This window comes from Pongo pygmaeus, chromosome 5 (assembly GCF_028885625.2).
Source record: "Pongo pygmaeus isolate AG05252 chromosome 5, NHGRI_mPonPyg2-v2.0_pri, whole genome shotgun sequence".
Classification (NCBI taxonomy): domain Eukaryota; kingdom Metazoa; phylum Chordata; class Mammalia; order Primates; family Hominidae; genus Pongo; species Pongo pygmaeus.
Genome location: NC_072378.2, coordinates 10,829,407 through 10,857,358, shown reverse-complemented (window position 1 = coordinate 10,857,358; position 27,952 = coordinate 10,829,407). Strand labels below are relative to the sequence as shown.

General features: G+C 40.3%; 1 protein-coding gene across 1 annotated transcript in view; it reads right to left on the bottom strand.

Annotated features, from left to right (window-relative positions):
- The window catches only part of SYCP2L (synaptonemal complex protein 2 like), an 80,957-nt gene that overhangs the window by 49,361 nt on the left and 3,644 nt on the right, over positions 1 to 27,952 (bottom strand). Inside the window, exons 2-15 of the mRNA XM_054493067.2 lie at positions 26,694 to 26,762; positions 24,275 to 24,412; positions 24,071 to 24,194; positions 20,175 to 20,275; positions 19,441 to 19,465; positions 15,522 to 15,607; positions 15,321 to 15,409; positions 12,289 to 12,323; positions 10,635 to 10,777; positions 8,104 to 8,156; positions 7,435 to 7,480; positions 5,535 to 5,627; positions 5,373 to 5,433; positions 332 to 477 (exon numbers count right to left, since the gene is read on the bottom strand). Of these exons, the coding sequence (XP_054349042.2) occupies positions 332 to 477; positions 5,373 to 5,433; positions 5,535 to 5,627; positions 7,435 to 7,480; positions 8,104 to 8,156; positions 10,635 to 10,777; positions 12,289 to 12,323; positions 15,321 to 15,409; positions 15,522 to 15,607; positions 19,441 to 19,465; positions 20,175 to 20,275; positions 24,071 to 24,194; positions 24,275 to 24,412; positions 26,694 to 26,762 (1,209 nt within the window). The remainder of the gene's footprint in view (positions 1 to 331; positions 478 to 5,372; positions 5,434 to 5,534; positions 5,628 to 7,434; positions 7,481 to 8,103; positions 8,157 to 10,634; positions 10,778 to 12,288; positions 12,324 to 15,320; positions 15,410 to 15,521; positions 15,608 to 19,440; positions 19,466 to 20,174; positions 20,276 to 24,070; positions 24,195 to 24,274; positions 24,413 to 26,693; positions 26,763 to 27,952) is intronic.

Sequence of the window (27,952 nt, the reverse complement as noted above, 5' to 3'; positions counted from 1 at the left end):
AGAGAGACAGAAATGCCAGTGTCCTCGGGACTCCAGGAAGAAGGTGGTAACAGGGTGATATTATCCTAGAAAACCTTTCAGCTGTTCACAGTAAGTAGAATAAAGCATTTCAAGGAACAAAGAGGCTTTCTATCCTACCTCAAGACAATGACCCACCAAAAGGGAAAACTGGGATTTAAATCCAGAACTCTCAACTCTTTTTTACATGGCATTCGAAAGACCAGGTTTTCTGCTTGATCAAATATTCACATCAAAACCCAACAAGGACATTTAATAGACATGAAACATACTAAAACATTTTTAAATAATCCAAAAGAATGAAACCTGCCACCTGTTTGTCTTCTCCTAAAGCTTGAATGGAAGTTTGTGATATGTTGAACTGCAAATCAAAATGGATTTCTATTTTCATGACTTCTTTGTAGCTGATAATCATGGGCTTCTTCAGGTAAATGATAAATATCTTTATCTTCTCAGTTTCTAACAGAAAATATGGAATATCAATGCATATCAACATACTTCAATGTTTTATTTTAAAATTTTATCATTTTAAATAACTACACTAGGGTATTTGTCCAGATTTTTCTGTGGTAAGAAGTTGAAAAGAAATCATACTAAATAACATTACTTTGAAATTGTCCTTTAGACACACATGTGTATTTACACATATACACATACTACACAATTAAGTGGTTGATCTTGCAAACATTGGAAGTAACTTACCTTAGCAGCAAAGAAATGAAGATAGTTTTGTCTTCTGCAATTCAGTTTTTTTAAGAGCATTTTGTTTATACAAGGCTATCATCTGCAACAGGTATTTTATTCCCAAATATACTAAGCACAATATTCACTCTCTCTCTCTGAAATTCTACTTATTCCTAAAATTGAAAATAAAACTTACTGTCCCCAATGTGCAAAATGGAATAATCTACCACCATTTCAATGGACTCCACTTGAAGAAGAGACAGAAACACCTTAGAAAAAATTCTGTAGGCCGGGCGCGGTGGCTCATGCCTGTAATCCCAGCACTTTGGGAGGCCAAGGCGGGCGGATCACGAGGTCAGGAGATGGAGACCACCCTGGCTAACACGGTGAAACCCTATCTCTGCTAAAAATACAAAAAATTAGCCGGGCGTGGTAGTGGGCACTTCTAGTCCCAGCTATTTGGGAGGCTGAGGCAGAAGAATGGCGTGAACCCAGGAGGCAGAGCTTGCAGTGAGCCGAGATCATGCCACTGTACTCCAGCCTGGGGGACAGAGCAAGACTCCATCTCAAAAACAAAAAGAAAAAAAAAGAAGTCTGCGTCTCCCAGCACTTTGGGAGGCCGAGGCGGGTGCATCACGAAGTCAGGAGTTCAAAACCAGCCTGACCAACACACTGAAACCCTATCTCTACTAAAAATACAAAAATTAGCTGGGAGTGGTGGTGCACCCCTGTAATCCCAGCTACTCAGGAGGCTGAGGCAGGAGAATCACTTGAACCCGCTAAGTGGAGGATGCAATGAGCTGAGATCATGCCACTGCACTCCAGCCTGGGCGACAGAGCGAGCCTCCATCTCAAAAAAAAAAAAAAAAAAAAAGTGTGTGTTTCAAACAATAGCCTCCTTGCAGGCTCCTCCCAGGTCACCGGCCCTTTCCTGACAAATTGTAATCGGGCTTAGAAGAGAAAATAGCTTAGACCAAATTCACAAAGAGTCCAAGAATACACCATGTTAAGTACAAGATAAGTTGGAAGAAGCAGAATAGAAAAAGCAGCAAAGTCCAGGAAAGAACAGGCAAAGCTAATGGCCACAAATTAATGAGAAGGGAAAGAAGGGAAAAAAAAGAGTGAAACATACATGAGTCTAAATCTGTGAGGTCCAACTCATCAGAGTACTTAAAGCATGCCCAGTACCAACTGAGATGCTCTGTAAGCATAAAATACACGTCGGATTATGAAGACTCAGTACACATTAATAATTTTAAAATATTGATTACATGTTAAAATAATATTCTGGATATTATTATTCCAGGATATAATATTCTGGGTTAAATAAAATATATTAATAAAATTAATCTACTTAATCTACTTTTTTAATCTGCTCAAATTAATCTACTTTCTTCTTTAATGTGACTACTAGAAAATTTTAAATTAAGTATCTGGCTCACCTTATATTTCTATAGGACAGTGCTGGTCTAGAGTAAGCCTCCATGATCTCCCCAAAATACTAATCTTACCAGACATTTCACTCATCACTCCAGGGAAAGTCTATAAAACCATGCAACAAAAGTAATCTTAAATATCTTTAAAAGTAACTAGCTAACTGTTAGCCCGGCATGGTGGTGGGCGCCTGTAGTCCCAGCTACTCAGGAGGCTGGGGCAGGAGAATGGCATGAACCCGGGAGGCGGAGCTTGCAGTGAGCTGAGATCGCACCACTGCACTCCAGCCTGGGTGACAGAGTGAGACTTCGTCTCAAAAAAAAAAAAAAAAGTAACTAGCTAATTGGGCCGCTGGGATCAATGCAAACACATATAAGGGCCAGAAGAAATACCATGAGGGCTACATCAAGCTTCCAACATACTACACTGCCAACTCCATAGCCAGAAGCGCTATGATACAGAACAAGTCTTACTTACAGAGTTTACTAGACAATCATCAGTTTCTTTGGCTATAAGAATGGAAAGAGTAATACCTACTTCCTGTAGAAATTGTGAGGCACTTTGTAAATTAAAAACCATGAACCACAGAAATGTGATCTATTCATGAAGTTACAAAATATTAACTTCAGCAAGTTGACTCCTGAAAGCTGTAACTGAGTACCCACATTCTTAAAGAAAATAATGAACTATTTTTACCTTTTTCCTTTTCCCCAGCCTCTTACTTAGCTCTTTAGGAATGCAATTATGGAAAAAAAAAAAAAACACACACATACATTAAAAAATGCTCGGCCAGGCATGGTGGCTCATGCCTGTAATCCCAGCACTTTGGGAGGCCGAGGCGGGTGGATCACAAGGTCAGGAGATTGAGGCCACACTGGCTAACATGGTGAAAACCCCGTCTCTACTAAACAATACAAAAAATTAGCCAGGCATGGTGGTGGGCGCCTGTAGTCCCAGCTACTCGGGAGGCTGAGGCAGGAGAATGGCGTGAACCCGGGAGGTAGAGCTTGCAGTGAGCCAAGATCGCGCCACTGCACTTCAGCCCGGGTGACAGGGCAAGACTCCGTCTCAAAAAAAAAAAAAAAAAAAAAAAAAGAAGGGGGGGTCAAAGGACATAAACAGACATATCTCAAAAGAAGATATTCATGCAGCCAACAAACATATGAAAAAAAACTCAACATCACTGATCATCAGAGAAATGCAAATCAAAACCACAATGAGATATCATCTCATGCCAGTCAGAATGGCTATTATTAAAAAGTCAAACAACAGATGCTGGCAAGGTTGTGCAGAAAAAGGAACGCTTTACACTGTTGGTGGGAGTGTAAATTAGTTCAACCATTGTGGAAGGCAGTGTGGTGATTCCTCAAAGACCTAGAGAAAGAAATACCATTTGACCCAGCAATCCCATTACTGGATATATGCCCAAAGGAAAATAAATCATTCTATTATAAAAATACAGCACATCTATGTTCATTGCAGCACTATTCACAACAGCAAAGACATGGAATCAATCTAAATGCCCATCAATGATAGACTGGATAAAGAAAATGTGGTACATACACACCTTGGAATACTATGCAGTCATAAAAAAAATAAGATCATGTCCTTTGCAGGGACATGGATGGAGCTCAAAGCCATCATCCACAGCAAACTAAAACAGGAACAGAAAACCAAACACTGCATGTTCTCACTTATAAGTGGGAGCTGAATGATGAGAACACATGGACACATTGTGGGGAACAACACATACTGGGGCCTGGGTATGCTGGGGGAGAACATCAGGAAGAACAACTAATGGATGCTGGGCTTAACACTTAGGTGATGGGATGATCTGTGCAGCAAACCACTATGGCACACACTTACCTATGTAACAAACCTGTACATCCTGCACATGTACCCATGAACTTAAAATAAAAGTTGAAGAAAAAAAAAAGGAATGCAATTATAACATTTACCTTCTTTCCACGAGGCACTCTCTGTGCTGCAAGCTCATCTAACTATGTGTTTGCTTAGAAATTCTAAGGAGGCCAGGCACGGTGTCTCACGCCTATAATCCCAGCACTTTGGGAGGCCAAGGTGGACGGATCACCTGAGATCAGGAGTTCGAGACCAGCCTGACCAACAGGGAGAAACCCCATCTCTACTAAAAATACAAAAAATTAGCCAGGCATGGTGGCGCATGCCTGTAATCCCAGCAACTCAGGAGGCCAAAGCAGAAGAATCGCTTGAACCCGGGAGGCAGAGTTTGTGGTTAGCCAAGATCGCGCCATTGCACTCCAGCCTGGGCAACAAGAGCAAAACTCCACTTCAAAAAAAAAAAAAAAAAAATTCTAGAAGATAACATTGGAAAAACCCTTCTAGACATTGGCTTAGGCAAGGATTTCATGACCAAAAAACCAAAAGCGAATGCAATAAAAACAAAGATAAATAGCTGGGACTTAATTAAACTAAAGATCTTTTGCATGGCAAAAGGAGCAGTCAGCAGAGTAAACAGACAACCCACAGAGTGGGAGAAAACCTTCACAATCTATACATCTGACAAAGGACTAACATCCAGAATTTACAACGAACTCAAACAATTCAGCAAGAAAAAAAAAATTCCATCCAAAAGTGGGCTAAGGACATGAATAGACAATTCTCAAAAGAAGATATACAAATGGCCAGAAAACATGAAAAGATGCTCAACATCACTAATGATCAGGGGAATGCAAATCAAAATCTCTGATCTGCAAAGCCCTTGATCCTAACCACTACAAGAGAGCCTGGCAATCCATCTCCATAGAGGGGGCAGGCACCTTCATTTCCTGACAGCCATGTCCCTTCTTGCTAGATGTCTTCCTTACCACAGTTTACTACCTGATTTTCTAGGTTTATCAACAGAGGAACCTAAGATGACATGTTCTCCTCTCCCCATCAGACTCTTTCAAACCAAAGCAGCACTTTGGGGAAAAGCATTGTTAATTGATTGCTGGATCATATGGTAGTTCTACTTTCAATTTTTTGAGGATCTATAAACATTTTTAAAATGAAAAAACTAGACAAATAATTTAATCCCAAAGTCACAAAGCATAGAAGTCACAAACCTGTGACAGCACACCTTCTATAATACCATACAGCCTTCCCACCTCAAGGCATGGTCAAAATATGCCCTAGAATTAAATAAATACACACTGCAAATACAACAGAAATAATATTTGGAACTGGACGTGGGTTGTTTAATTGTATCGTATTACCTATTATGCTGAAATTCATCACTGCTTCCTTCGGAAGTGTCACTGAGTCCCATAGAGTATTCTTGGGAAAATAAATAAGTGAAATTCATGAGTGCAAAACACATACTTACATAAAAATGATCTCTAAAGGCTTAGTTCTAACCAAGAATCGAACATCATTACCTCAGCATTGTCTATATAAAAAGTGACACTCTGACTTCCTAGGTTGAAGTCGATCCAAAATTTCTCTAATTTTTCATCCGCTGGTTTTCTCATCTGTAAGAGATCATTTCAGCATGAATTATACACATAAAAATCATGCTATAGGCTCAGATAAACATTAATCCCTTGAAAACAGAATTTGTGCTTTTCCTGGAACAGCATTATCCTAGCATTATAGGGCCTCTCTTTATTGACTGACTCTTTTGTGCAAAACAGAAGGATCTCAATTTTATAGAACTCAGCCATTTCCTCCTCAACCCTCCAAAAATCCCACTATCCTTAGCATATTTAATAGATATTTAAATGTGTCACATGATTCTATCCACACAATTTTTTTTCTAATGAAAATCAAGGAGAAAACAGTTCTATGTTGAATCAGTAACAAGCCACACTGCATATGGATGGAAACTTCTAGAGAAGGAGATACTGTAACCAAACATGAGTGATTTGCCATCTATCTTCCAACCATTAGAGTAGAGCTAAGACTTGAAGACTTTGAATTTCCTTCATTTTAATTATTCTAAAATAAATAGATGCTCATAGTTAAAACAGGGGAAGATTCTAACAGTATGGTGTTTATAGAAACAGTAAACATCTTCGCTGCCCCTCAGCTTTTCATAAGTACCTTTCCATAGGCACCATTAACAATGCCTTTGTTTCCTCCCAGATGTTTTCTAGACATATATCAAAAGTATACTCGGGAGGCTGAGGCAGGAGAATGGCGTGAACCCGGGAGGCGGAGCTTGCAGTGATCCGAGATCACGTGATGGCACTCCAGCCTGGGCAACAGAGCGAGACTCTGTCTCAAAAAAAAAAAAAAAAGTATATAGAAAGCTTTTATTCCCCCAACAACAGATAAAACACTAGACTTACTATCCTACAATCCAATTTTCCAATAAGTTGTATTTCTTGGACATCTTTCCTTTGTATCACACATGTCTACCTTTTAATAGCTACAGAGGTGAATGAGGGCTTTCACCCACAATACATGTTCCTGGAAGCCAATGTAAGGGTCAGGGTAAGGGCCCTGATGGAAGTGAATGGAAATCTAGATGTCACAGAAAGAAGAAAAACCAAACAGAGAGCAGAATCTTCAGACAACCAGAGGGAAAATACACAGAATTGAGACACAGGAATCAGCCTACCAGACTCAGTTCTAGAAAGAAGGAATGTGTAGTGTAGCCATGAGTTGAAAGTTTAGCTCTGAGAGGCCAAGAAGGGGACTCTGAACCCAAAACAAATAAATGATGAATGAGGACATTCTGAAGACAGGGTCCAGGACACTCAAACAAAGTCAAGCTTCCAAGACCTCTAAATATTTTAGCCTGAAACTGAGATGCTGTAGGTTGGGGCCCTTTTATATGAAGGACCTTGTTCCTCTAGAAACCAAATGGGGGGTGGGGAAGAAACTGGTCAACCTTGGACTATAAAGTGCAAGGTACAATGAGAGAGAGAGAGAAAGGACAGTGGCCCCAATTGTTGAGAATAAGAGGACAGGGCATAAACTGGAAGGAAAGAAGCAAGGAAATCATCCTTTTTACCCCAGTCTACGCATGAATTATGTTACCCATGAATAGGGTAAAATGAGGCAAGCTTCCTGTAACTGTCCGCATGTACACAGTACAGACCCTAAAATTCCTTTTTCCAGTAGTAATAGTAGAGCCCTTAAACTTACTGGTAATGGATTCTGGTTAGGGTATGGTATGATTGGTTTGCGAACTGAGGTCATTAGAAGACGTTGACATCCTTTTTTAAAAAGCCCTTTTGAGTTATGAGAGCAAAAATTTGATCTAACCATACAAATCTAATTCCTGGTTTCACTGCACACCACCCTCAGGACCTCCAAGAGAGATGAACATACCTCACGCTCATCAGCAAAAGCAGCAATACACGGAAATGAATACACCCTGCAAAATACCTCACAATTAAAAAAATAAAATATGAATGAACCTTAAACACATCTATAGACGTTCCACAACAAGCACTTATAACTACAGTATGCCATTAAGTCTCCTCGTACAGAGTATGATAGAGGGTTTCAAGCCTGCAAATGGAGACCTACTATGGGTAGATTTCAAATCTCCATCTGGTAGCCAGTAAGCCAGGTTTACTAGTACTATATCTCAACCCAGTTACTCAGCCAGATTCCCAAACAAAAGGAGTGAATTTAGCAAATATTGTCTGACCAAGGACTTAACTGTTCATGATACAACTACCTCCAGCAACCTCAAGTCAGGAAATTGTTCTTCATAAGGTCTATGAACTCTTTAAAGAATGTATTATTTTAAAATACCCCAAGTCACAAATATAATAAAACTGATAGAAGTAATTTTTAAACACAGTCCAACAAGCCACTAGGCAGAAAGGGTCTGATCTTCTCAGGTTTCTACTGAATGGACAACTCAGTATACTCCGTAAATGATGTACCCGATATTCTCTCCTAAAATGAAACAGACCCTAAACTGTTCTTTTAAAATATTAGACATTTTCAGAATACAACTAGTCAATAATGCTCAGAGACACAACTTACCTTCTTTGGTCACCGAGTCTGTTGTTTAGGTGATTGAGAAAACGTCTACTGTCCTTCAAAGCAAATGATATAAACTCTTTTATTAAAAAATCAGGCTGTCTTAGTTAATACTACCTTAGCATACAGAGGCCAGTGTTTGCTTCTAAATGACCAGGATGCAGTAACATCAATGAGGCTTTACAAGGATTTGTTATTATATGTTAACAATACTTCATGCCACAAAGAGGAGGCTCCAGGATCATGTTTCTAGAAGGAACCTTTGCTCCCTGCAGCCATTAGATTTTCAGCTAGGGAATACTTAGGTCTCCAAAAGTTAAATGCCTGGTTATGTTTCACTGGGTCAGAAGCATAATCAAGATAAATACATCTTACTGATGACCTAGGTTACAATATTTGACCAACCCATGGGGCATCCACCTCCGTTAACACCTGCACAGCACAAACCAACCACAAACCTATACAATTTATCAACTTTGGGTTGATCTGGGTGTATTATCTACTGCCAACTTTCCTTTTTGGGAGTTCTCTATCTCACTGCCTTCTCCTAGCATATGTTCTAAGAACAAAGACTATTATTAGAGTTCTCCTAACCAATAGCTCTCAGGAAGAAATTTGTTGCCCCCCAACATTCTAAAAACAAAGAGACACAGATCCAAGTTTTTGTTCCCTTTTGTTAGCAAGGATTGACTGTTTCAGTCAACACTCCTTATGCTCCTGATCTGCCATTCAGGAGTAAACGGACATCAGCAGTGTAAGCCTTTCATGTAAAAAAGCAATTCCGGCTGGGTGCGGTGGCTCTCGCCTGTAATCCTAGCACTTTGGGAGGCTGAGGCGGGCAGATCACCTGAGGTTGGGAGTTGGAGACCAGCCTGACCAACATGGAGATGCTCCGTCTCTACTAAAAATACAAAATTAGCCGGGAGTGGTGGCACATGCCTGTAATCCCAGCTACTTGGGAGGATAAGGCAGGAGAACTGCTTGAACCCAGGAGGCGGGGGTTACGGTGAGCCGAGTTCGCGCCAGTGCACTCCAGCCTGGGCGACGAGAGCGAAACTCTGTCTCAAAAAAAAAAAAAAGAAAAACAAAAACAAAAAAAAATTCAATTGAGAAGTTGATAGCTCTGGGGAAGGAAATGATTTTGGAAACAAGATAATTACTTTTCTCTATTTTCATCAAATTTTCCTGCAAATGAGAAATGACAAAGAGCAGAAAGGAAATTAACACGTGAGTGCCTACAACAGCTCTAGACCTTTCAGTTTCTCTCATTGAGTTCTCAAGACTTTGAGGTGGGCTTTAGTCCCATTTTACAGGTGAGGTCACTCAGGCTTCACAAGTCAACTACCTTGCCAAAATGCATACATCCCATAAATTGGAGAGGTGGGGCTCAAACTCTAGGTTCAACCCAGTTTGGGATAGCCCCAAAGCTCATGGTCTTTCCACTGAGATTATACTGAATCCTGGCTAAATAATTACTTTATGCAGTATATGACAGTAGGCTCAGAGTCTGAGGAAATATAAAGGTCCACATTTAATAAAAATCTTGATCACATGGGAGTTTTGACCAGAAAGGTTTTGTCAACATGAGTACTGTTATTAAGAATTTTACCTTTTCCTACAAGAGTCTAACCCTCATTTTAAGAACTTTTTAAAAGAAGAGGGAAAATGTTTTAGCTATTTTAAGATGAAGGTGAATACACAACAAAGCCATAAGCTATTTTTGTGCGGCTTGAGGACACAATCACAGGAAGCCCAGTTGCAGAGAAGACACTAAAAAGTATTGTTTCTCCAAATTGTACAGGCCGGATGGCTCAGAAGACAACCACCCCATAATACTTCTCTGCCAGGCCATGTCCATTTCAGCCTCCTGCCATCACAGCAGCTGCCTTCTGCCAGGCAAAAATGCTCTGATTTCTTCTTCAATTCTTCCTACCATTCAAGGTTCATTGGAAATTGCTCACCCTTCCAAGACATTTTTTTTTTAACTGGAGCCATCAAATTCACCTAGTTCTGTCTCCTATAAAGAAGTCCTGGACGGACATGGTGGCTCACACCTATAATTCCAGCACTTTGGGAGGCCAAGGTGGGCAGATCACCTGAGGTCAGGAGTTCGAGATAAGACTGGCCAACATGGCTAAACCTGGTCTCTACTAAAAATAAAAAATTAGCCAGACGTGGTGGCAGGCGCCTGTAATCCCAGCTACTTGGGAGGCTGAGGCAGGAGAATCACTTGAACCCAGGAGGCAGAGGTTGCAGTGAGCTGAGATTGCGCCACTATACTCCAGCCTGGGTAACAAAGTAAGACTCTGTCTTAAAAAAAAAAAAAAAAAACCTATCTGTATCCCTATATCTAGCTCACAAATATTCTGTTCATATTGCCTTCAAATTGTTTCTCCTAAGTGAGAAACAAGTTTAAGAATAGCAGTGTAATCACACTTAAGCAAAAAAATCCTCCCGTAAGACCAGTGCAAAGTTCTCAGAGGATGCTTAATAAATATTGGCTAATAAGAAATTCGCATGGCCAGGAATCTCACCGTCTCAAATTCTCGATCCTTAATTTCTTTGAAAGCTTCAGCAATGACTTCATCATCAAACCATTTATGGACAAGTTCATCCCTTGATTTTTTAATCGTCAGTCTACACAGTGCTTCAGAAATAGCAACCTGCTGGTCATAATCTAGAGATTAAAAACATGGTAGACACAGATAACTCTGGGCACAAAGCAAAAGAAAAAATGAGTTCCAGAGTTAGCACTTGCTCTAAGAAACTCCATCTGAGAAGCCTAGCATTGTGTCTTAAAAAGTTACCACAGCAAGATGCATCCTGGAGTAATTAGAATCATTTAAATTCTTTTTTTTTTTTTTTTTTTTTTTGAGATAGTCTCACTCTGTCGCCCTGGAGTGCAGTGGTGGCTGGAGTGCAGTGGCCCAATCTCAACTCACTGCAACCTTCGCCTCCTGGGTTCAAGTGATTCTCCTGCCTCAGCCTCCAAGAAGCTGGGATTACAGGCATGTGTCATCATGCCTGGCTAATCTTTATGTTTTTAGTAGAGATAAGGTTTTGCCATGTTGGCCAGGCTGGTCTTGAACTTCTGGGTTCAAGCAATCTGCCCACCTCAGCCTCCCAAAGTGCTGGAATTGTAGGCATGAGCCATCAAGCCTAGCCAAAATCATTTAAATTCAGTATTTAAGAAATACAATAAAAATCTAAACAAGAGGTTGGCATATAACAATTTTTAAATAAATAATATTTATGGGTGTTATATTTTAGATACATTAAAATACTCATCCAAAGCAAATCATCAAACAGCCTTAAAAATGTTTCTACTGGCCAGGCGTGGTGGCTCATGCCTATAATCCCAGCACTTTGGGAGGCCAAGGCAGGCGGATCACCTGAGGTCAGGAGTTCGAGACCAGCCTGGCCAACGTGGTGAAACCTCATCTCTACTAAAAATACAAAAATTAGCCAGGCATGGCGTTGCATGCCTGTAATCCCAGCTACTTGGGAGGCTGAGGCAGGAGAATCGCTTGAACACGGGAGGCGGAGGTTGCAGTGAGCCGAGATCGTGCCATCGCACTCCAGCCTGGCCAACAAGAGCAAAACTCCATCAAAAAAAAAAAAAAAAGTTTCTACTACAAAATAAAATCCCAAAATAACTTGTAGTATTTCACAGCAAATAAACTAAAACTACATGTAGCAACATGTTTAAATTTCAAAGAATTCTAAGGGTAAAAAAAGGGAGTCGCAGCCCAAGGAATGGCATTTATAGAATGCTTTTAAAATCTGCAAAATGATAATGCATGTTGTTTAGGGATCTACAGAGTAAAAGCAGAAAAATATGCTTGGGAACGAAAAACAAATCTGAGTCAAGGAGAGGGAAATGGGATGAGGAACATGGACACAGGGGACTTTATCCATGACACTGTTTTTTTTCCTTTAAAAATATACTTGAAGCTAATGTGGTAAAATGCTAAATTTTGACAAAGCTGGCTGGTGAATAAATGAGTATTCACGAATTATACTTTACAGTTTTCAGCATGCTAAAATCTCTCAAAATAAATTTAAAATAAAACCTAATTCCTATCTTCAATTTAACCATAATTTATTCCCAACAGTCCCAAGATGCTCATAAAACCCCCAGTGTCCAATATTTAATATTCTAATACTGAAAATTCTAAAATTTCTTACCACCCACAGTCAAGAGTGTCCTTGCAAGGTCTTTCCTGAAACATTTAGATAAATCACATTTAACTGAAGTGAACATCAAGAGGTAAAACTTTACTGGCATTAAACTTTAAAACCAAAATATATGTTTCTGAAACTATTTCAAATTCAGCATCAAAATTTCCTTAATGCCAACACATATTTATGGAAAAACCTTCTCAAGTTTATATATTAATGATCTAGATGTTATTTTTTAAGATGCTAGAACACTATACACACTCTGAGGTTCTGTTTTCCCTCTTGTAAAGTGATTTCAATTTGATGATTCCTAAGGGTTCATCAAATTAATTCTGGAGTTTTATAATCACCGCACCAACCTGTGAGGGCGTATGTCCTTTTACACAGTTTGATACCTGCAGGAAATGATACGACAGTGATTCTTTCCTATGAGCTGCTTGATCTGATTTTAAAAACTAATCTAGGCTGGGCGCAGTGGCTCATGCCTGTAATCCCAGCTGTTTGGGAGGCCGAGACGGGCAGATCACCTGAGGTTGGGAGTTGGAGACCAGCCTGACCAACATGGAGAAACCCCATCTCTACTAAAAACACAAAACTAGCCGGGTATGGCAGCACATGCCTGTATTCCCAGCTACTCGGGAGGCTGAGGCAGGAGAATTTCTTGAACCCGGGAGGCGGAGGTTGCAGTGAGCCGAGAGCGTGCCATTGCACTCCAGCCTGGGCAATAAGAGTGAAACTCCGACTCAAAAAAAAAAATGGTAATAATAATTTAGAGATGTAATAGAATTAAGTTATTACATTATTGTAACTAATGCACTCTTGAATTGTATATTCACTCAGAATTTCAAATAAATGCTAACAAGTGTGAGTCGATCTTCTTCTTTTTTTATTTTGAGACCAAGTCTGGTTCTGTCACCCAGGCTGGAGTGCAGTGGCACCATCTCGACTCACTGCAATGCACTCTGCCTCCCAGGGTCAAGCAATTCTCCTGCCTCAGCCTCCCAAGTAGCTGGGATTACAGGTGCCCGCCACACCCAGCTAATGTTTTGTATTTTTAATAGAGACAGGGCTTCACCATGTTGGTCAGGCTGGTCTCGAACTCCTGACCTCAAGTGATCCACCCACCTCAGCCTTCCAAAGTGCTGGGATTACAGGTGTGAGCCACCATGCCTGGCCGAGTCGATCTTTTAACGCCTGAAATAACTCCCATTTTAAAGAACAGATTTGTTGAGAAACCTTGTGATAGAGTTCAGTCTCTTGTAAGAAGCAGCTCAACTTGTTATTATTAAATAGAAACCAGGAAACAGTACCGCTGAGCAAAATTAATTCTGCTTAATTTTATACTTGCAGGTTTTACCTTTGAAGTCCAGAACATTCCAGACTTTCTAGAACACACAGACAACAAGGTAGTGTGTTCAAAGATTAGTTTGAAAACTTAGGCGAAAACATGAGATCAGCTGCTCTCCAAATCTAAATACACCACTAAGAGTAGTGATTTCACTAACGTATTAAATAAAAATTTGTTTAGGAAAAATTCTGTGTAAAAACTATATCCTGCAAAGACTAAATGGACAAACACGATGGCAGTGAGTTTCATGCTCACAAATCACCCATTTCAGGCCCATAAACGATGTGCCACAATGATGTCCTCCATGCTGGCTGGTTGTTAGCGCAGTCACAGGTTCAGGTTCCAACTTCAAAACACAGTGCTGGTTTTGTTGTTTCTATGGTCACACATTACAACCTTACCTCCAAATCTCATGTCCCAGGAACTATGCAACAGTGACTTTGGGTCACCAAAAAACAAAAAATCTATCACTTGAAAAGCAATCAAAATTCCATGCCCCATTAGTGTAGCTACTGGAAACCTTGGGGCACTTCCTCTTTAGCAGATACTGTGCTCATCACTTTACATGGATTGCTTCATTTAACCTTTACAATAACTCTATCAAGTAGGTATCACTTTGACTCCATTTTACAGGCAAACAAACTGAGGTAAGATGAAGTTAGAGCTGTGCTCATAGACAACTGGCAAAAGTGGCAAAACTAGGATTTGAAGCCACGCAGGTTCTACGGTCTATACTCTTAACATTCTCCCATGAGTCACTAATTTAGTTCACATTCACAATGAAAAAATATAGCCTGAAAAAGCATTTTGCCTCACAACGTTGATGCAAAAAGAAAAAAAAAAATACTTCATAATTATTAAAAAGGAAAAATCTAGCAATGTCTTTTTTTTTAATTTATTTATTTATTTTTGAGACGGAGTCTCGCTCTGTCACCCAGGCTAGAGTGCAGTGGTGCAATCTCAGCTCATTGCAACCTCCACCTCCCGGGTTCAAGCAATTCTCCTGCCTCAGCCTCCTGAATAGCTGGGACTATAGGTGTGTGCCACCACGCCCAGCTAATTTTTTGTATTTTTAGTAGAGATGGGTTTTTTTAATTATTATTATTTTGAGACAGAGTCTTGCTCTGTTGCCCTCAGGCTGGAGCGCAGTGGCACGATCTCAGCTCACTGCAAGCTCTGCCTCCCAGGTTCACGCCATTCTGCCTCAGCCTCCCGAGTAGCTGGGACTACAGGCGCCCGCCACCACACCCGGCTAATTTTTTGTATTTTTAGTGGAGACGGGGTTTCACTGTGTTAGCTAGGATGGTCTCGAACTCCTGACCTCATGATCCGCCCGCCTCGGCCTCCCAAAATGCTGGGATTACAGGCGTGAGCCACCGCGCCCGGCCGAGATGGGGTTTCACCGTGTTAGCCAGGATGGTCTCAATCTCCTGACCTCGTGATCCACCCGCCTCGGCCTCCCAAAGTGCTGGGATTACAGGCTGTGATCCACCGTGCCTGGCCGCAATGTCTTCTTTTTCTCAGCCCCTCTTTATCACCAAGCATAATGCCTGACACATAATAGGTGCACAAAGCATTTACCGAAGAGAGAAAGGACATAATCAGGTCTAAGTAGAACACAGACTGAAGTCATACAATCACGAGAGATTTTACCCTTACTATAGCACGTAACTTATACAAAGTCACTTACATAAGATGACACATGCCTTCTGACAAAGGGAATTTTTTTCTCTCTTCCCGAGGGACAGCGTGCAAAATGCAGTTAAAAGTCTTCAAGCCCTTTTTGGAATTGAGAAGACATTCATGGAGAAGAAACAAAACAGAGACCTATGTACGATCTTCTCTAAGGTTTCTGGAGCTGCTGTTATTTGTTTTGTTACTTGCAACTCACCTCCTGTTGAAGCAAATGATTTACAGTCTTTTCTGTCACCAGGAATCCTAAGCTAAGTAGGAAGGAATCCAACATCTGAATTTTCCCTGAAAGTATAATTTCAAAGAATCAAATTTATGTTTGAAAGAGTAAGAAAATGACTCCTACACATGGTCAGAGCTTTTCACTGAGGATGTCTTTCTGGCTTTTCTACAATATAATTCACTTTGCAGGCTGTGCCCCTTACAATCCTGTTGCATTGTCTTCTGGTATTAAGGGTTGTGAGCATGTGCACACATGCATACACACGTTTATTTTACATGGTTCTTGGTGACTTATTTTGAAACCAAATCTTACTTTAGCTCAGGAAAATTAATTCTTTGATACTTTTATTAGAGCAGACTTTCTCAAGTTTGGCAATATTGGTATTTCAAGCCGGGTAATTAATTCTTCTTCTAAGAAGAACTTGAGAACTGCTGTCAAAATGCAGGGGAAAAAATGAGTGAGGAAAAGATGCATATGCAGATAAAAACAAAGATGCGACAGATAATCTTACAAAGAGGGAACAGAAAGTAACTGTAATGGACTTTTTGGTGGCCTGCCCACCATCCTTCCCCACTCCTCTGTTATGGAGCAGTTGTGCTATTTGAGTGAGACCGATCAGTTCCAGGGGTAAATCCGGACTGGCTTAAACTAGGCAGAGGTGGCCCATTTATCTTTTCATAGTGACTGGTTCATCTGGAGGGCAGGGCATCCAATCAGAGCAAAGCTAGGGCTTTCGTTTGCTGGTTGAGGAAAGTGAAACTTTCTCCCCGAGATGTGAACCAGGAAGCACAAAGTTCTGGTTGCAACCAACAAGGGAAACCACCTTGAAAGCAAAGACTAGACTCTGAGAAAGGCAGAACTGAAAGGGCTGCAGAGAAATGGAGCAGAGCCACTCTATTTCCAAACTGCCCGCCTCTGGACTTTTCAGTCCCTTGAGCCAGTAAGTTGTCTTTATCATTTACGCCTATTTGAACTAGATATTCTGTTAAATACACCCAAAGCACTCTACCTCAGTAGTTGTCGACTAGAGATGATTTTGCCCCATGGGGGACACTTAGCAATGTCTGGAGATGTTTTTGGTTGTCATGACGTGGGGATGGATGCTGTTGGCATCTAGAGGGTAGAGGCCAAGGATGCCGCCAAACACCCTCTGATGCGCAGGATAGCACCCACGACAAAGAATTACCCAGTTCAAAATATCTATATTGCCAAAATTGAGTAACTCTGCTGTAATAAAAGTATCAAAGAACAAATTTTCCTGAGCTAAAGTAAGATTTGGATTCAAAATAAGTCACCAAGAACCATGTAAAATAAACGTGCTTTCAACCCTTAATATCAGAAGATAATGCAACAGGATTGTAACGGGCACAGCCTGCAAAGTGAGAGTAATATTGTATAAAAGCCAGAAAGACATCTTCAAACGATGAAAAGCTCTGACCCTGTCCCTCCCACAGCCTAATACTCTTACATTTCTTTAACACATTAAACTTGTTGTCATATACAAAGAAGAAGAAATAAGGTACCATCATTTTTTGATGTTAGTAATTAAATTAAGGGTAACTACCAGTAAAATAAAAGTAGGACATAAGCCATTCAAATCACTAGAGAGGGATAAACTGTGAAAGAAAGTCATAATCCATATAGCAGAACACAAACAAAAGAATCATAAAAATAAATAAGAAGACATAAGTTTCAGAACAAAAAGGAAGGAGTGATTAATTGTGTCAATTGCAGAAGGAGGTGAGAAGAAATTCAGTGAAAACATCTTTTTACTTCGGAGAGAGGGATTAGACAGTAGCTCTGCAGAGCCTGGGCATAAAGCTCGCACAAGACAACTGTCAAAGGCCACATGTGAAAACCCGTCACTTGCAAAGAGGCCAGCCCCGCTAAGGTGACCAGAGTGGGCTCCAAGCACAAACTGTCGTTGCTATAGATGGGACTATGTCCCCCCGAAATTCATATGTTGGAGCCTTAACCCTCAGTGTGATGGTATTTGAGATGCAGCCTTTGGTAAGGGAAGTTCAGATGAGGTCACGAGTGTGGGATCCTCAAGATGGGATGAGTGTGCTTATAAGAGCTCTGGCTCGGTCCAGGCACAATGGCTCATGCCTGTAATCCCAGCACTTTGGGAGGCCAAGGTGGGTGGATCACCTGGGGTCAGGAGTTCAAGACCAGCCTGGCCAAAATAGTGAAACCCCATCTCTACTAAAAATACAAAAATTAGCCAGGCGTGGTGGCACACACTTGTAATGCTAGCTACTCAGGAGGCTGAGGCAGGAGAATTGCTTGAACCCGGGAGGTAGAGGTTGCAGTGGGCTGAGAACGTGCCACTGCACTCCGGTCTGAGCCAACAGTGTGAGACTGTCTCAACAAAAAAAAAAAAAAAGAGAGAAAAGAAAAAGAAAGAGCTCTGGCTCTGGCTCTCTGTCCACTTTGTAAGCATACAGCAAGAAGCCAGGTCTCTGCCCACCATGTAGGCACACAGCAAGAAGCCAGAAAGAGGCCATCACCAGAATCCAACCATGCTGGTACCCTAATCTCTTACTCCCAGCCTCCAGAGATAAATATCTGTTGGCTTAGCCTCCCAATTGATGGCATTTTGTCATGGCGGCCTAACTGGACTAACATAGTCATCTAGAACAGTGTTTCCTCTACCGGGGGCAATGAAAGTCATTATAGCATTATGTGAACCCATAAATGCACCAAGCAATGACCACAGAGTGAATATATAGCTCATATCTGCATTGTTTTTCAAATATGCAGTATATACATATTGTTGGGATTAATACAAAGCAAGCTTATTTTAAAATGTTACAAAAATCAAAGTAGTTTACCAGTGTGCATTTTATCAACCAGTTTTAAAGAGAGTAACTGTCATTGTGATGATCATAAAACTTTGACTTGAAAATGTTTGGAACCACTGCCTTGAATTATGAGGACCAACCAAGTCAACCAAGTTTTAAAGTCAACCAAGCACAGGGCATGCTTAAGCTTCTGGTACTGAATTTCCTCAACTACCAGATACCATCCATTGCAGAATGTAGTGTCAATTAATGACAGCCTTTCAGAACAAAACTAAAAACATGTAACATAGGAAAATGACATATCAAGATGGCTCCAATTTCCAAAATGTTTAAATATTTAAGTGCATCTTTGAATCCATGGTATCATAATTCAAATGTCAAATTACATTTTTTTGAGCCAGGATCTCGCTGTCACCCAGGCTAGAGTGGAGTGGCACGATCATGACTCACTGCAGCCTCAAACTCTGGGGCTCAAGTGATCCTCCCACCTCACCCTCCCAAGTAGCTGGGACTACAGGTGCATGCCACCACACCCCAATAATTTTTTATTTCTTGTAGAGATGGGGGTCTCACTATGTTGCCCAGGCTAGTGTCGAACTTCTAGATGCAATCAGTTCTCCCTCCTCAGCCTCTGAAAGTGCTGGGAATACAGGCGTGAGCCACCACACCCAGCATAATTACCTTTAACTTGAGCTAAATGGAACAAAATCAATCTATCCTCCAAAGTTTCTAAAATTTTACCTTTTACACTCTTGAAAGACAGAGAAAGGCATCTGAATCAGCTCCAAGTTAAATCAGTAGTAGCTAAATTTTTGCATATTTGAATGACAAAAGTGACTTTCCATTACCTGAACAGAGCTAGCCATATGTCAGGGGCAGAGAAATAAAAATGTTTCTCAGACAAATACAAGACTTTTTTCTACAATGAAATGCATTTCCAAATGACACTATGATGACCATAAGGTGGTCAATAAATCCAAATAAAATGTTTAAACTCACTTTACTTTTACATATCATGTTTCTTTTCTCTGTGCCAGAATATTCTATTAATGAAAAATTAATAGCCAATTAGTAGCCAATAATATACTTACCTTCACTACTACTCCTGGAAATAATCTAACAAAAAGAAAGAAAAAGTAAACCTCATATTATTTTAAAACAGCATGATAAACCATAACATGAATGTATTAGTGTTAACTTTCTCTAACAGGCAGGCATTGACTTTACAGAAGAAAAGCATTTTAGAGAAAGCCTATTTGGGCCTTAATCACTTCCTTAAAATGTGCATATCACTCTCAATCAGGTGACTAATATATTTGTATGATAATAAATCACCTCTCATTTTTAACATTGGTTATATGTATTGTTTCTTACTATGTCACATATTAATAATATTCTAATAATAAAACATGAGAGTCTTTTGTTTTGAGGCAGAGTTTCACTCTTGTTTCCCAGGCTGAAGTACAATCGCGCGGTCTCGGCTCACTATAAGCTCCACCTCCCAGGTTCAAGCGATTCTCCTGCCTCAGCCTCCCAAGTAGCTGAAATTACAGGTGCCCACCACCACACCCGGCAAATTTCTGTATTTTAGTAGAGATGGGTTTCACCATGTTGGCCAGGCTGGTCTCGAACTCCTGACCTCAGTTGATCCACTCACCTCGGCCTCCCAAAGTGCTGGGATTACAGGCGTGAGCCATCGCGCTCAGCCACGTGAGTCTTTTAACAAAACTTACATATTATAGAAAACCATGTTTTATAAATAACTTGATGATTCCTACCAATTACCAATGGCATCTGCTCAGTGAAGCATCCATCCCATCCTTACCAACGCAGTGTCAAAGAAATCTTCTATAACACAAATCAGCGATGTGTCTGAGGCTAGGCCTTCCGAGGTCAGAATTCCTGTTGTTCTTTCAAACCAGGAAACTAGGTACACAGGAGGACACTAATGTAACTACTTAAGACTAAATGCTGCCTATTCAATAAAATTTCACAAGACAATTTTCTCATTACAACAAAATAATCTTAAAGATCTTTTCCCATTCCATTCCACTTCAATGAGGCCTCGCTCTGAGGCCTCCCACCAGAACACTTCAGGATGATGCCATACTACTACAGAGCTGTCATAAGTAAGCTCTCAGAGATCAGCACAAAATAGAGTCCCAGCCAGGATCCATGTCAGAAATTCATATAAAGGGACTAGTGAGGAACATTTAAGAGATAAATGAGGCCAGGCCCAGTGGCTCATGCCTGTAATCCCAGCACTTTGGGAGGTCGAGGCGGGTGGATCACTTGAGGCCAGGAGTTCAAGACCAGCCTGGGAAAGGTGGTTGAACTTCGTCTCTACAAAAAATATAAAAATTAGCTGGGTATGGTGGCGCACACTCTAGTCCCAGCTACTTGGGAGGCTGAGGTATGAGGATCACTTGACCCCAGAAGGTCAACACTTTAGCAAGCGCTGTGATCACACCACTACACTCCAGCCTGGGCAACAGAGTGAGACCCTGCCTCCAAAAAAAAAAAAAAAAAGAGATAAGTGAACCTCCCCAGCACAGGGGGAAAAAAAATCTTGCAATCTGAGAATCTGCTGAAAACAAACTATCAAAGAAGATATAGAATTTGGAAAGTTCTCAGAAGTATTCTTGGTTATATTAAATATGCCTCAGGCCTAGGTATCTTTCTTTGTTAAAAAGCTTCCAGCTAATTAGAGAATTTTTTCCTATAGGAATATATATCTAATTTCATATTAAACTGCTGGGATTGGCATGATTTAAAATAAACTTCTGCAACCTTTCCTCCCCCACCCCAGAACATACAGTATTTCCTCAATAAAGCAAAAGCCATCTTATTTTTCCCATGATTTTTGCTGAGACTGGTCACTCTTAGAAAAAAAAAAAATAAGAAAAACCCCGTAGGCGTAGTTAGAAATCATCAGTTGAACATGACATCAGTCACATGAGTTTCTGACGAACAACTCTTGCTGGAGTCAGGCCTTCAAAACTCTTTACACTTTGGGCCAAGAACCTGAGACACCCCAGCTGAAGATAAATAAACCAGTTTTCAACCTTGGCTGTACATTAGGAAAACCTGGGGAGTCAGGAAACATTCCCCCACCCCCCGAAGCCTGGGACCTATCCCAGACCCAATAATCAGAATCACTGGTGATACACCCCCACCTGAGTTTTCTATTTTAGGTTTAAGAATGTTTGTGAGAGCTCTCCAGGTGACTGTAACGTACAGCAAGGTTTGAAAGCCATTACTATCTTCCAAGTAAGGTTTCTTTTGTCTCAAATCAGACAAATACTTGTACTAGATTGAATCATCCACCTGCTGAAGAAAGCTTTGCTCCAATAGCACAAGAGAAGAAATGTCCTTCTACGCAGCAAAACTCCCTGCTAAGGCTATATATTCTCCCTCCCTATGTTCATACTCAAAATTCTATGCTTTTTAAATACATTTTTGTCACCACTCCATCTATCCCTCCAAAGCCTATCGCACTCCCAGCACCCTCCCAAATATACTGGTTGAGGAGATATGGAAGTGGCAGAAAGGCTGCACTATCTGATCAATACTTGGGAACAAGAAGTTCTCACTGAACCCATTTATGTGCCCTGGTCACACATTGTCTAACAGACATCCCAGCTTCTCCCCACAGAAGCCAGACACAACAGCCATGACTTATTAGGAATATGGTATCAGACAAGTTGCTTAATCCTCCTGGAGTTTACAGTACAGGAATAAAGATGCTCCTTTCTGTAGGGCTTGTTTTGTTTTGGAGACAGGGTCTTACTCTGTCACCCAGACTGAAGTGCAGTGACACCATCTTGGCTCACCACAACCTCCAGCTTAAGCAATTCTCCTGCCTCAGTTTCCCAAGTAGCTGGGATTACAGGCATGCGCCACCACTGCCCAGCTAATTTTTGTATTTTTAATAAAGACAGGGCTTCACCATGTTGGCAAGGCTGGTCTTGAACCCCTGACCTCAGGTGATCTGCCCACCTCAACTTCCCAAAGTGCTGGGATTACAGGCGCGAGCCACCGTGCCAGGAATTCTTATTCTATGTAGTAGAAGAACTTCCAAGCACACTTTGTGTTCAGTCTGCAAACACAATTGTCTTTGGAACTATAGAGTTGGCTGGGCGCAGTAGCTCACGCCTGTAATCCCAGCACTTTGGGAGGCCGAGGCAGGTGAATCATCTGAGGTTGGGAGCTCAAGATGTGGAATATGATGAGGTTTCTCTTCAAATAATCTGATCAATCTTTTATTCTCTAATTCATAGTACCCCCCCCCCTTTTTTCTCCTTCTTTCTCCTTTTTGCCTTTGTTAGATGCCCAGGCACGCCACAGTACCAAGCATTATCAGTACCAGCTCACATTCCTTTCCTTATTTGAAAAGAGGACTAACTTTCTAGCTCATTACAGACACCCCTTCCCCTTCCTCTCCACTTTCTTTTACGTGCCCACCCTATCTGAAAAGAAAAAAAGCAAATGTTTAGCCAACCGGAATTAGTTTAGATTGTACGACCCGACCCCGGCCAGTGGGGAAAGGGTACAGGGGCAGGACTTGAGTAGGAATAAAGGCCCTCGTGCCCCTTTGTTCAGGTGTGCTCTCATGGCAACTGGCCAAGGAGGCACCCCTCTGCGCAGAAGAATTTCTATTCATACCCCCAAAAGGTCAGCTTAGGGTTCCAAGGTACACTTAGGACATCTCTGCCTCATTTCCTTTGAGATTTTTATCTCCTTTCCCCTGCTTCCTGTTATCTGCATAAGTCAGTGTATCAGCAGGTCAAGTGGGGTTACATGCAAAATGAAATATATACGGTTTCCATAAGCACAGTCTTTAATTCCCCCTGCAAACACTTTTAAAGTCCCTGAGAGGAGTCTGGGAAAGCCTGGAGTTTGCTTTCTCTCCTGAGGGGTAGCTTCATAATTAGATGCATTTAAGAGTAACAAAGGGCAAAGACAGATCTTGGCCCAATCTGGCCTCAATAAACTTCTGGTACTAGAGCTCAAGGGGTAAATCAAAGACATTATAAGCAGCCAGATGATCCTTCCACCCTACTTCTTCCCCACATCTCCTCACCAATAAACAAACTTGTCTCTGGGTTGCAAAAACCTCACCATTAAAAGAGGGGAACTGCAGCAAGAGATGTTGCAGATTCTGCTTTACTTCCAGATGCCGTTATAAAGGCACTCACCGTGTTATCTCTTGGTTATTATTTTTAAAAAAATAAAAGTTGATATTTTGGGTAACTTTGAATAAGCAAAAATGTTTTTGCTATTTGTTTTTTCAGATTCATCCAAGGTTTAAAAAATGGGAAAAGTGAGGTGTTACAAGGGCAAAGAAAAGTTTTTGATGATCATTTTTCTAGGTCTAATCTTGTTAATAAAGTCTATTAAAATAGTTCTAGAGCCTACTCCTACTCATTTTCCCCCAAATTCACTAAAATAATTTAAAATAATAATTACTGCATAGGTTCATCAAGGGGAGTGGTTGTGTCTGACTCGATCCTGTGCACTCCCAAAGCGCCTTGCATAGCAGGTACACCAGGAAATGTATGTTGAATTTAATTTTTGGTTAGATATAAGCAATAAGAATGGATATCAATTTCTTTTCAAATTGGATTTCAAAGGAACAGAAAATACCAAACTTAACTAGACAACTAAATCCATCTAAGTTCTCTAAGTTACCCAAAGCCATATAAAATTAAAATAGGACACTTATCTTTGGGATCAGTCCCTGCCGAATTAGCAAAGGTTCATCTTCTTTCAGGCCATCTATGAAGAATCGCTGAATACATTTCAGCAACAGTGACACAGACTGAAATTCATTTTTATCTAGTTCCTAGGTATAAACCACACTAAGTTAAAACACTTATAAATAATTATGCATTCATATTTTGGTCACAAAGCAAACCAACTTGCCTTATTTATTGATCTGTCAAGACGGTATAATAGAAGGCGATTATATTTTTGAGGAAAGTGGCTCTCTTTCTGTTGAAAGTATTCTTTTATTTTCTGAAATCCTTTATCATGGAATGCATCTGTAATAAGTGATTGAAGCTGGAAAGATGATAGTTTGCAAATTACTTTTTCCCCAAGAAAATTTATTTTATAGTAATATTTCTAACTGATCTCATTATCAATAAGAATTCAGTGTGAAATAATATAGGGTAAATATAGAATGGAGATCTCTATCTTGAATAGTAAACAATCATTTCACAAATGATTGATGTTTCCGTTGGCTTAAGACAAGAGTTCCCAAAATGTGGTTCCTAGACCACCAGCAGCGTTGGCATCACCCGGGGACTTCTTAGCACTCAGACTCAGGGCAGAGCCTTTCACGTGATTCTCGTGCATGCTGAAGTCTGGGAACCACTGACCCAAGGAAAACAACACTTCAGTTTCAGATATCATTAGGTGAAGATCCTCAGCAATGTTGGGAATTCTAAAACACTGAAAATTTCAAACCTATGATCACTCACTAAGTGACATAAATGATCATAATAGAAGGAAGAAAAATAATACTAATAATTATAGATAAGTATGCACATTGACCATAATGAATGAAATTCATCTTTTCTGCCTGCACATTAGCTAAGACATGCTTCTACGTACATATACTTGAAGGGCCGGGCGCAGTGGCCCATGTCTGTAATCCCAGCACTTTGGGAGGCCAAGGCAGGCGAATCACCTGAGGTCAGGAGTTCGAGACCAGCCTGACCAACATGGAGCAACCCCATCTCTACTAAAAATACAAAATTAGCCAGACGTGGTGGTGCATGCCTGTAATCCCAGCTACTTGGGAGGCTGAGGCAGGCGAATCGCTTGAACCTGGGACAGAGGTTGCGGTGAGTCGCGATTGCGTTATTGCACTCCAGCCTGTGCAACAAGAGCAAAACTCCGTCTCAAAAAAAAAAAAAATATATATATATATATATATACATATACTTGAATAACAGACATTTCCTTAAACATTTAAACCATAAAAGATAAGATTTTTTTATCTTTAAAAAAATCCTACAGGTTAAATTATAATATACAATACTATTTTCATAAGGAAGCAACTGATTATATACAGCCCAAAATTCCACTTATTCTTAGTACTGAATTAAAAGGGAAAATGGCATTTAAAATTATTCCATTTAAACAGAATGTTTTCTTTTTTAAGTTAACACACAGTGAGCTTTTTTGTGCCAAGTGTGTTAAGTGTTCTGCAGATGTTATTATTTAATCCTCACCACGGTCCTGAGAGATTAGGTTCTTTATCTCAGGATAGAAGTAGCAAGGATAGGAAAGGTTACAAACTTATGTGAGATCGCTCAGCTGAAATTCACTCCCTTTTACCTGCTTAAAACTCTGCCGCTGCCAGGCGCAGGGCTCATGCCTGTAATCCCAGCACTTTAGCAGGCCAAGGCAAGAGGATCACTTAAGCCCAGAAGTTTGACATCAGCCTGGGCAATATTTTCAGACCCAGTCTCTACAAAAAATGAAAAACTAGCCAGGTGTGGTGGTTCATGCCTGTAGTCACAGCTACTCAGAAGGCTGAGGCAGGAGGATCACTTGAGCCCAGGAGATCAAGGCTGCAGTGAGCCATGATTGTACCACTGCACTCCAGCTGGGGTGACAGAGTGAGATCCCGTTGAAACAAAACAAAACAAAACTTTGCCATGGCTTCCTCTGCATTGAGAAAAAATCCTAGTCCTTTGCTTTAGTCCACAGAACGCGTCATGATCTGATCTCTGACAGTCTGACGTCCCTGCTAATGAGTCCTAGGATAAGTCAAGCTCTTCCTTGCCTCGGAGCCTTTGAACTGGCTGTTCTAGGCCTGGGCTACCTCACCCCACCACTTTCCACATGGCTGGCTCCACTCAGATCACAGCTTAAGCATCACTTTTTCAGGTAGATCTTCCAGGACCACCTTATCTTAAGTAGACCAGGTGCCTCCTCAACACTCCCAATTATTCCCCATCTCATTACCCTGTTCTTTTTCTTCCCGCTTTCTTTGGCTCTCTGCCAGTCTATAAGCTCCATAAAGGTAGAAGTTGTTTCTAGTTTGTTCAACATTATCTATCTACATTTAGAATAGCACAGGGCACAAGATAGTTTAGACTAGAATATTGGTAAGATAGCTAATGGTAAATTGACTAGATATAGTAATAAATTGGACGTGAGAGATTAGGGAAGGAGAAGAAATAAAGATTTCTCTGCTTCCGATTTGAGCAACTGGAGGAACAAGTTTGCTAATGACCCAGGGAACACAGAACTAGAAAGAATACATACACTCATACACACATACACACACACACACACACACAGATTATAAAAGAAACTTGATCTTTACCCAGAAAGCATCATCCTGGGCCTTCCCAGTCCTATCTTCCTTAATAGGCTGCAAAGGATCTTTGTTTTTCTGCGTGGAATAAAAATATGTTTTTAAAACAATTTTTATCTCAAAGAAATGCATTTCAAGTTTTAAATATAATGCAAAAAAAAAAATTTAAAGGTTTGTATTGTTTTCCTGAACAGAAATTTTTGTTTGCTCATATTATAGGTCTAAGTAAAATAGTACTTAGAAAAAAAAAAAAAAAAACTTTATCCAACCTTCTTTAGCATGGTCTAAGATAAATACAATACAAACTATCAGAAGAAGCAAAGCAAACATCACTTGAATAAATAATTGTACAAAATAAACAAACTCTATAATGATGATTATAAAGTAGAAGTAAAAGGCTTTGAACTAATAAACCATTTTCAGAATGAGAGCTTGTAAAATAAAGTTAAATAAAAGTGTCTTTAAGGCATCATAGTACCTGACTTCAAAATACACTACAAAGTTATAGGAACAAAACAGCATGGTACTGGCATAAAAACAGACACATACATAGACCAATGGAACAGAATAGATAAACCCAAAATAAATCTACTTCTTTATAGCCAACTGATTTTTGACAAAGTTGTCAAGAACATTCATGGGGAAAAGACAATCTCTTCAATAACTGGTGCTGGGAAAACTGGATATTTATATGTGGAAGAATGAAACCAGATCCCATGTCTCACCATATAAAAAAACAACTCAAAATAAACTAAAAACTTACACTTAAGATCCCAAACTACTAGAAGAAAATATAGGAGAAACACTTTAGGACATCGGTCTGGGCAAAGATTTTATGGAGAAGACCTCAAAATCTCAGGCAATGAAAGCAAAAATAGACAAATGAAATTATACAGACCAAAAAGCTTCTTACAGAAAGGGAAATAATAGACTGAAGAGACAACCAGCAGAATGGGAGAATATATCTGCAAACTATGCATCCAACAAGCCATTAATATCCAGAATATACAGGGAACTCAAAACACCTCAACAGCAACATAACCAATCCAATTAAAAATGGGTAAATAAGCTAAATAGACATCTCTCCAAAGAAGACATACGAATGACCAACAGGTATATGAAAAAATACTCAACATCACTAATCATTGGAAAATGCAAATCAAAACCAAAATGAGATATTATCTTACCCCAGTTAGACTAGCCATTATCAAGACAAAAAACAACAAATGCTGGCAAGGATATGGAAAAAGAGGAACTCTTGTACACTG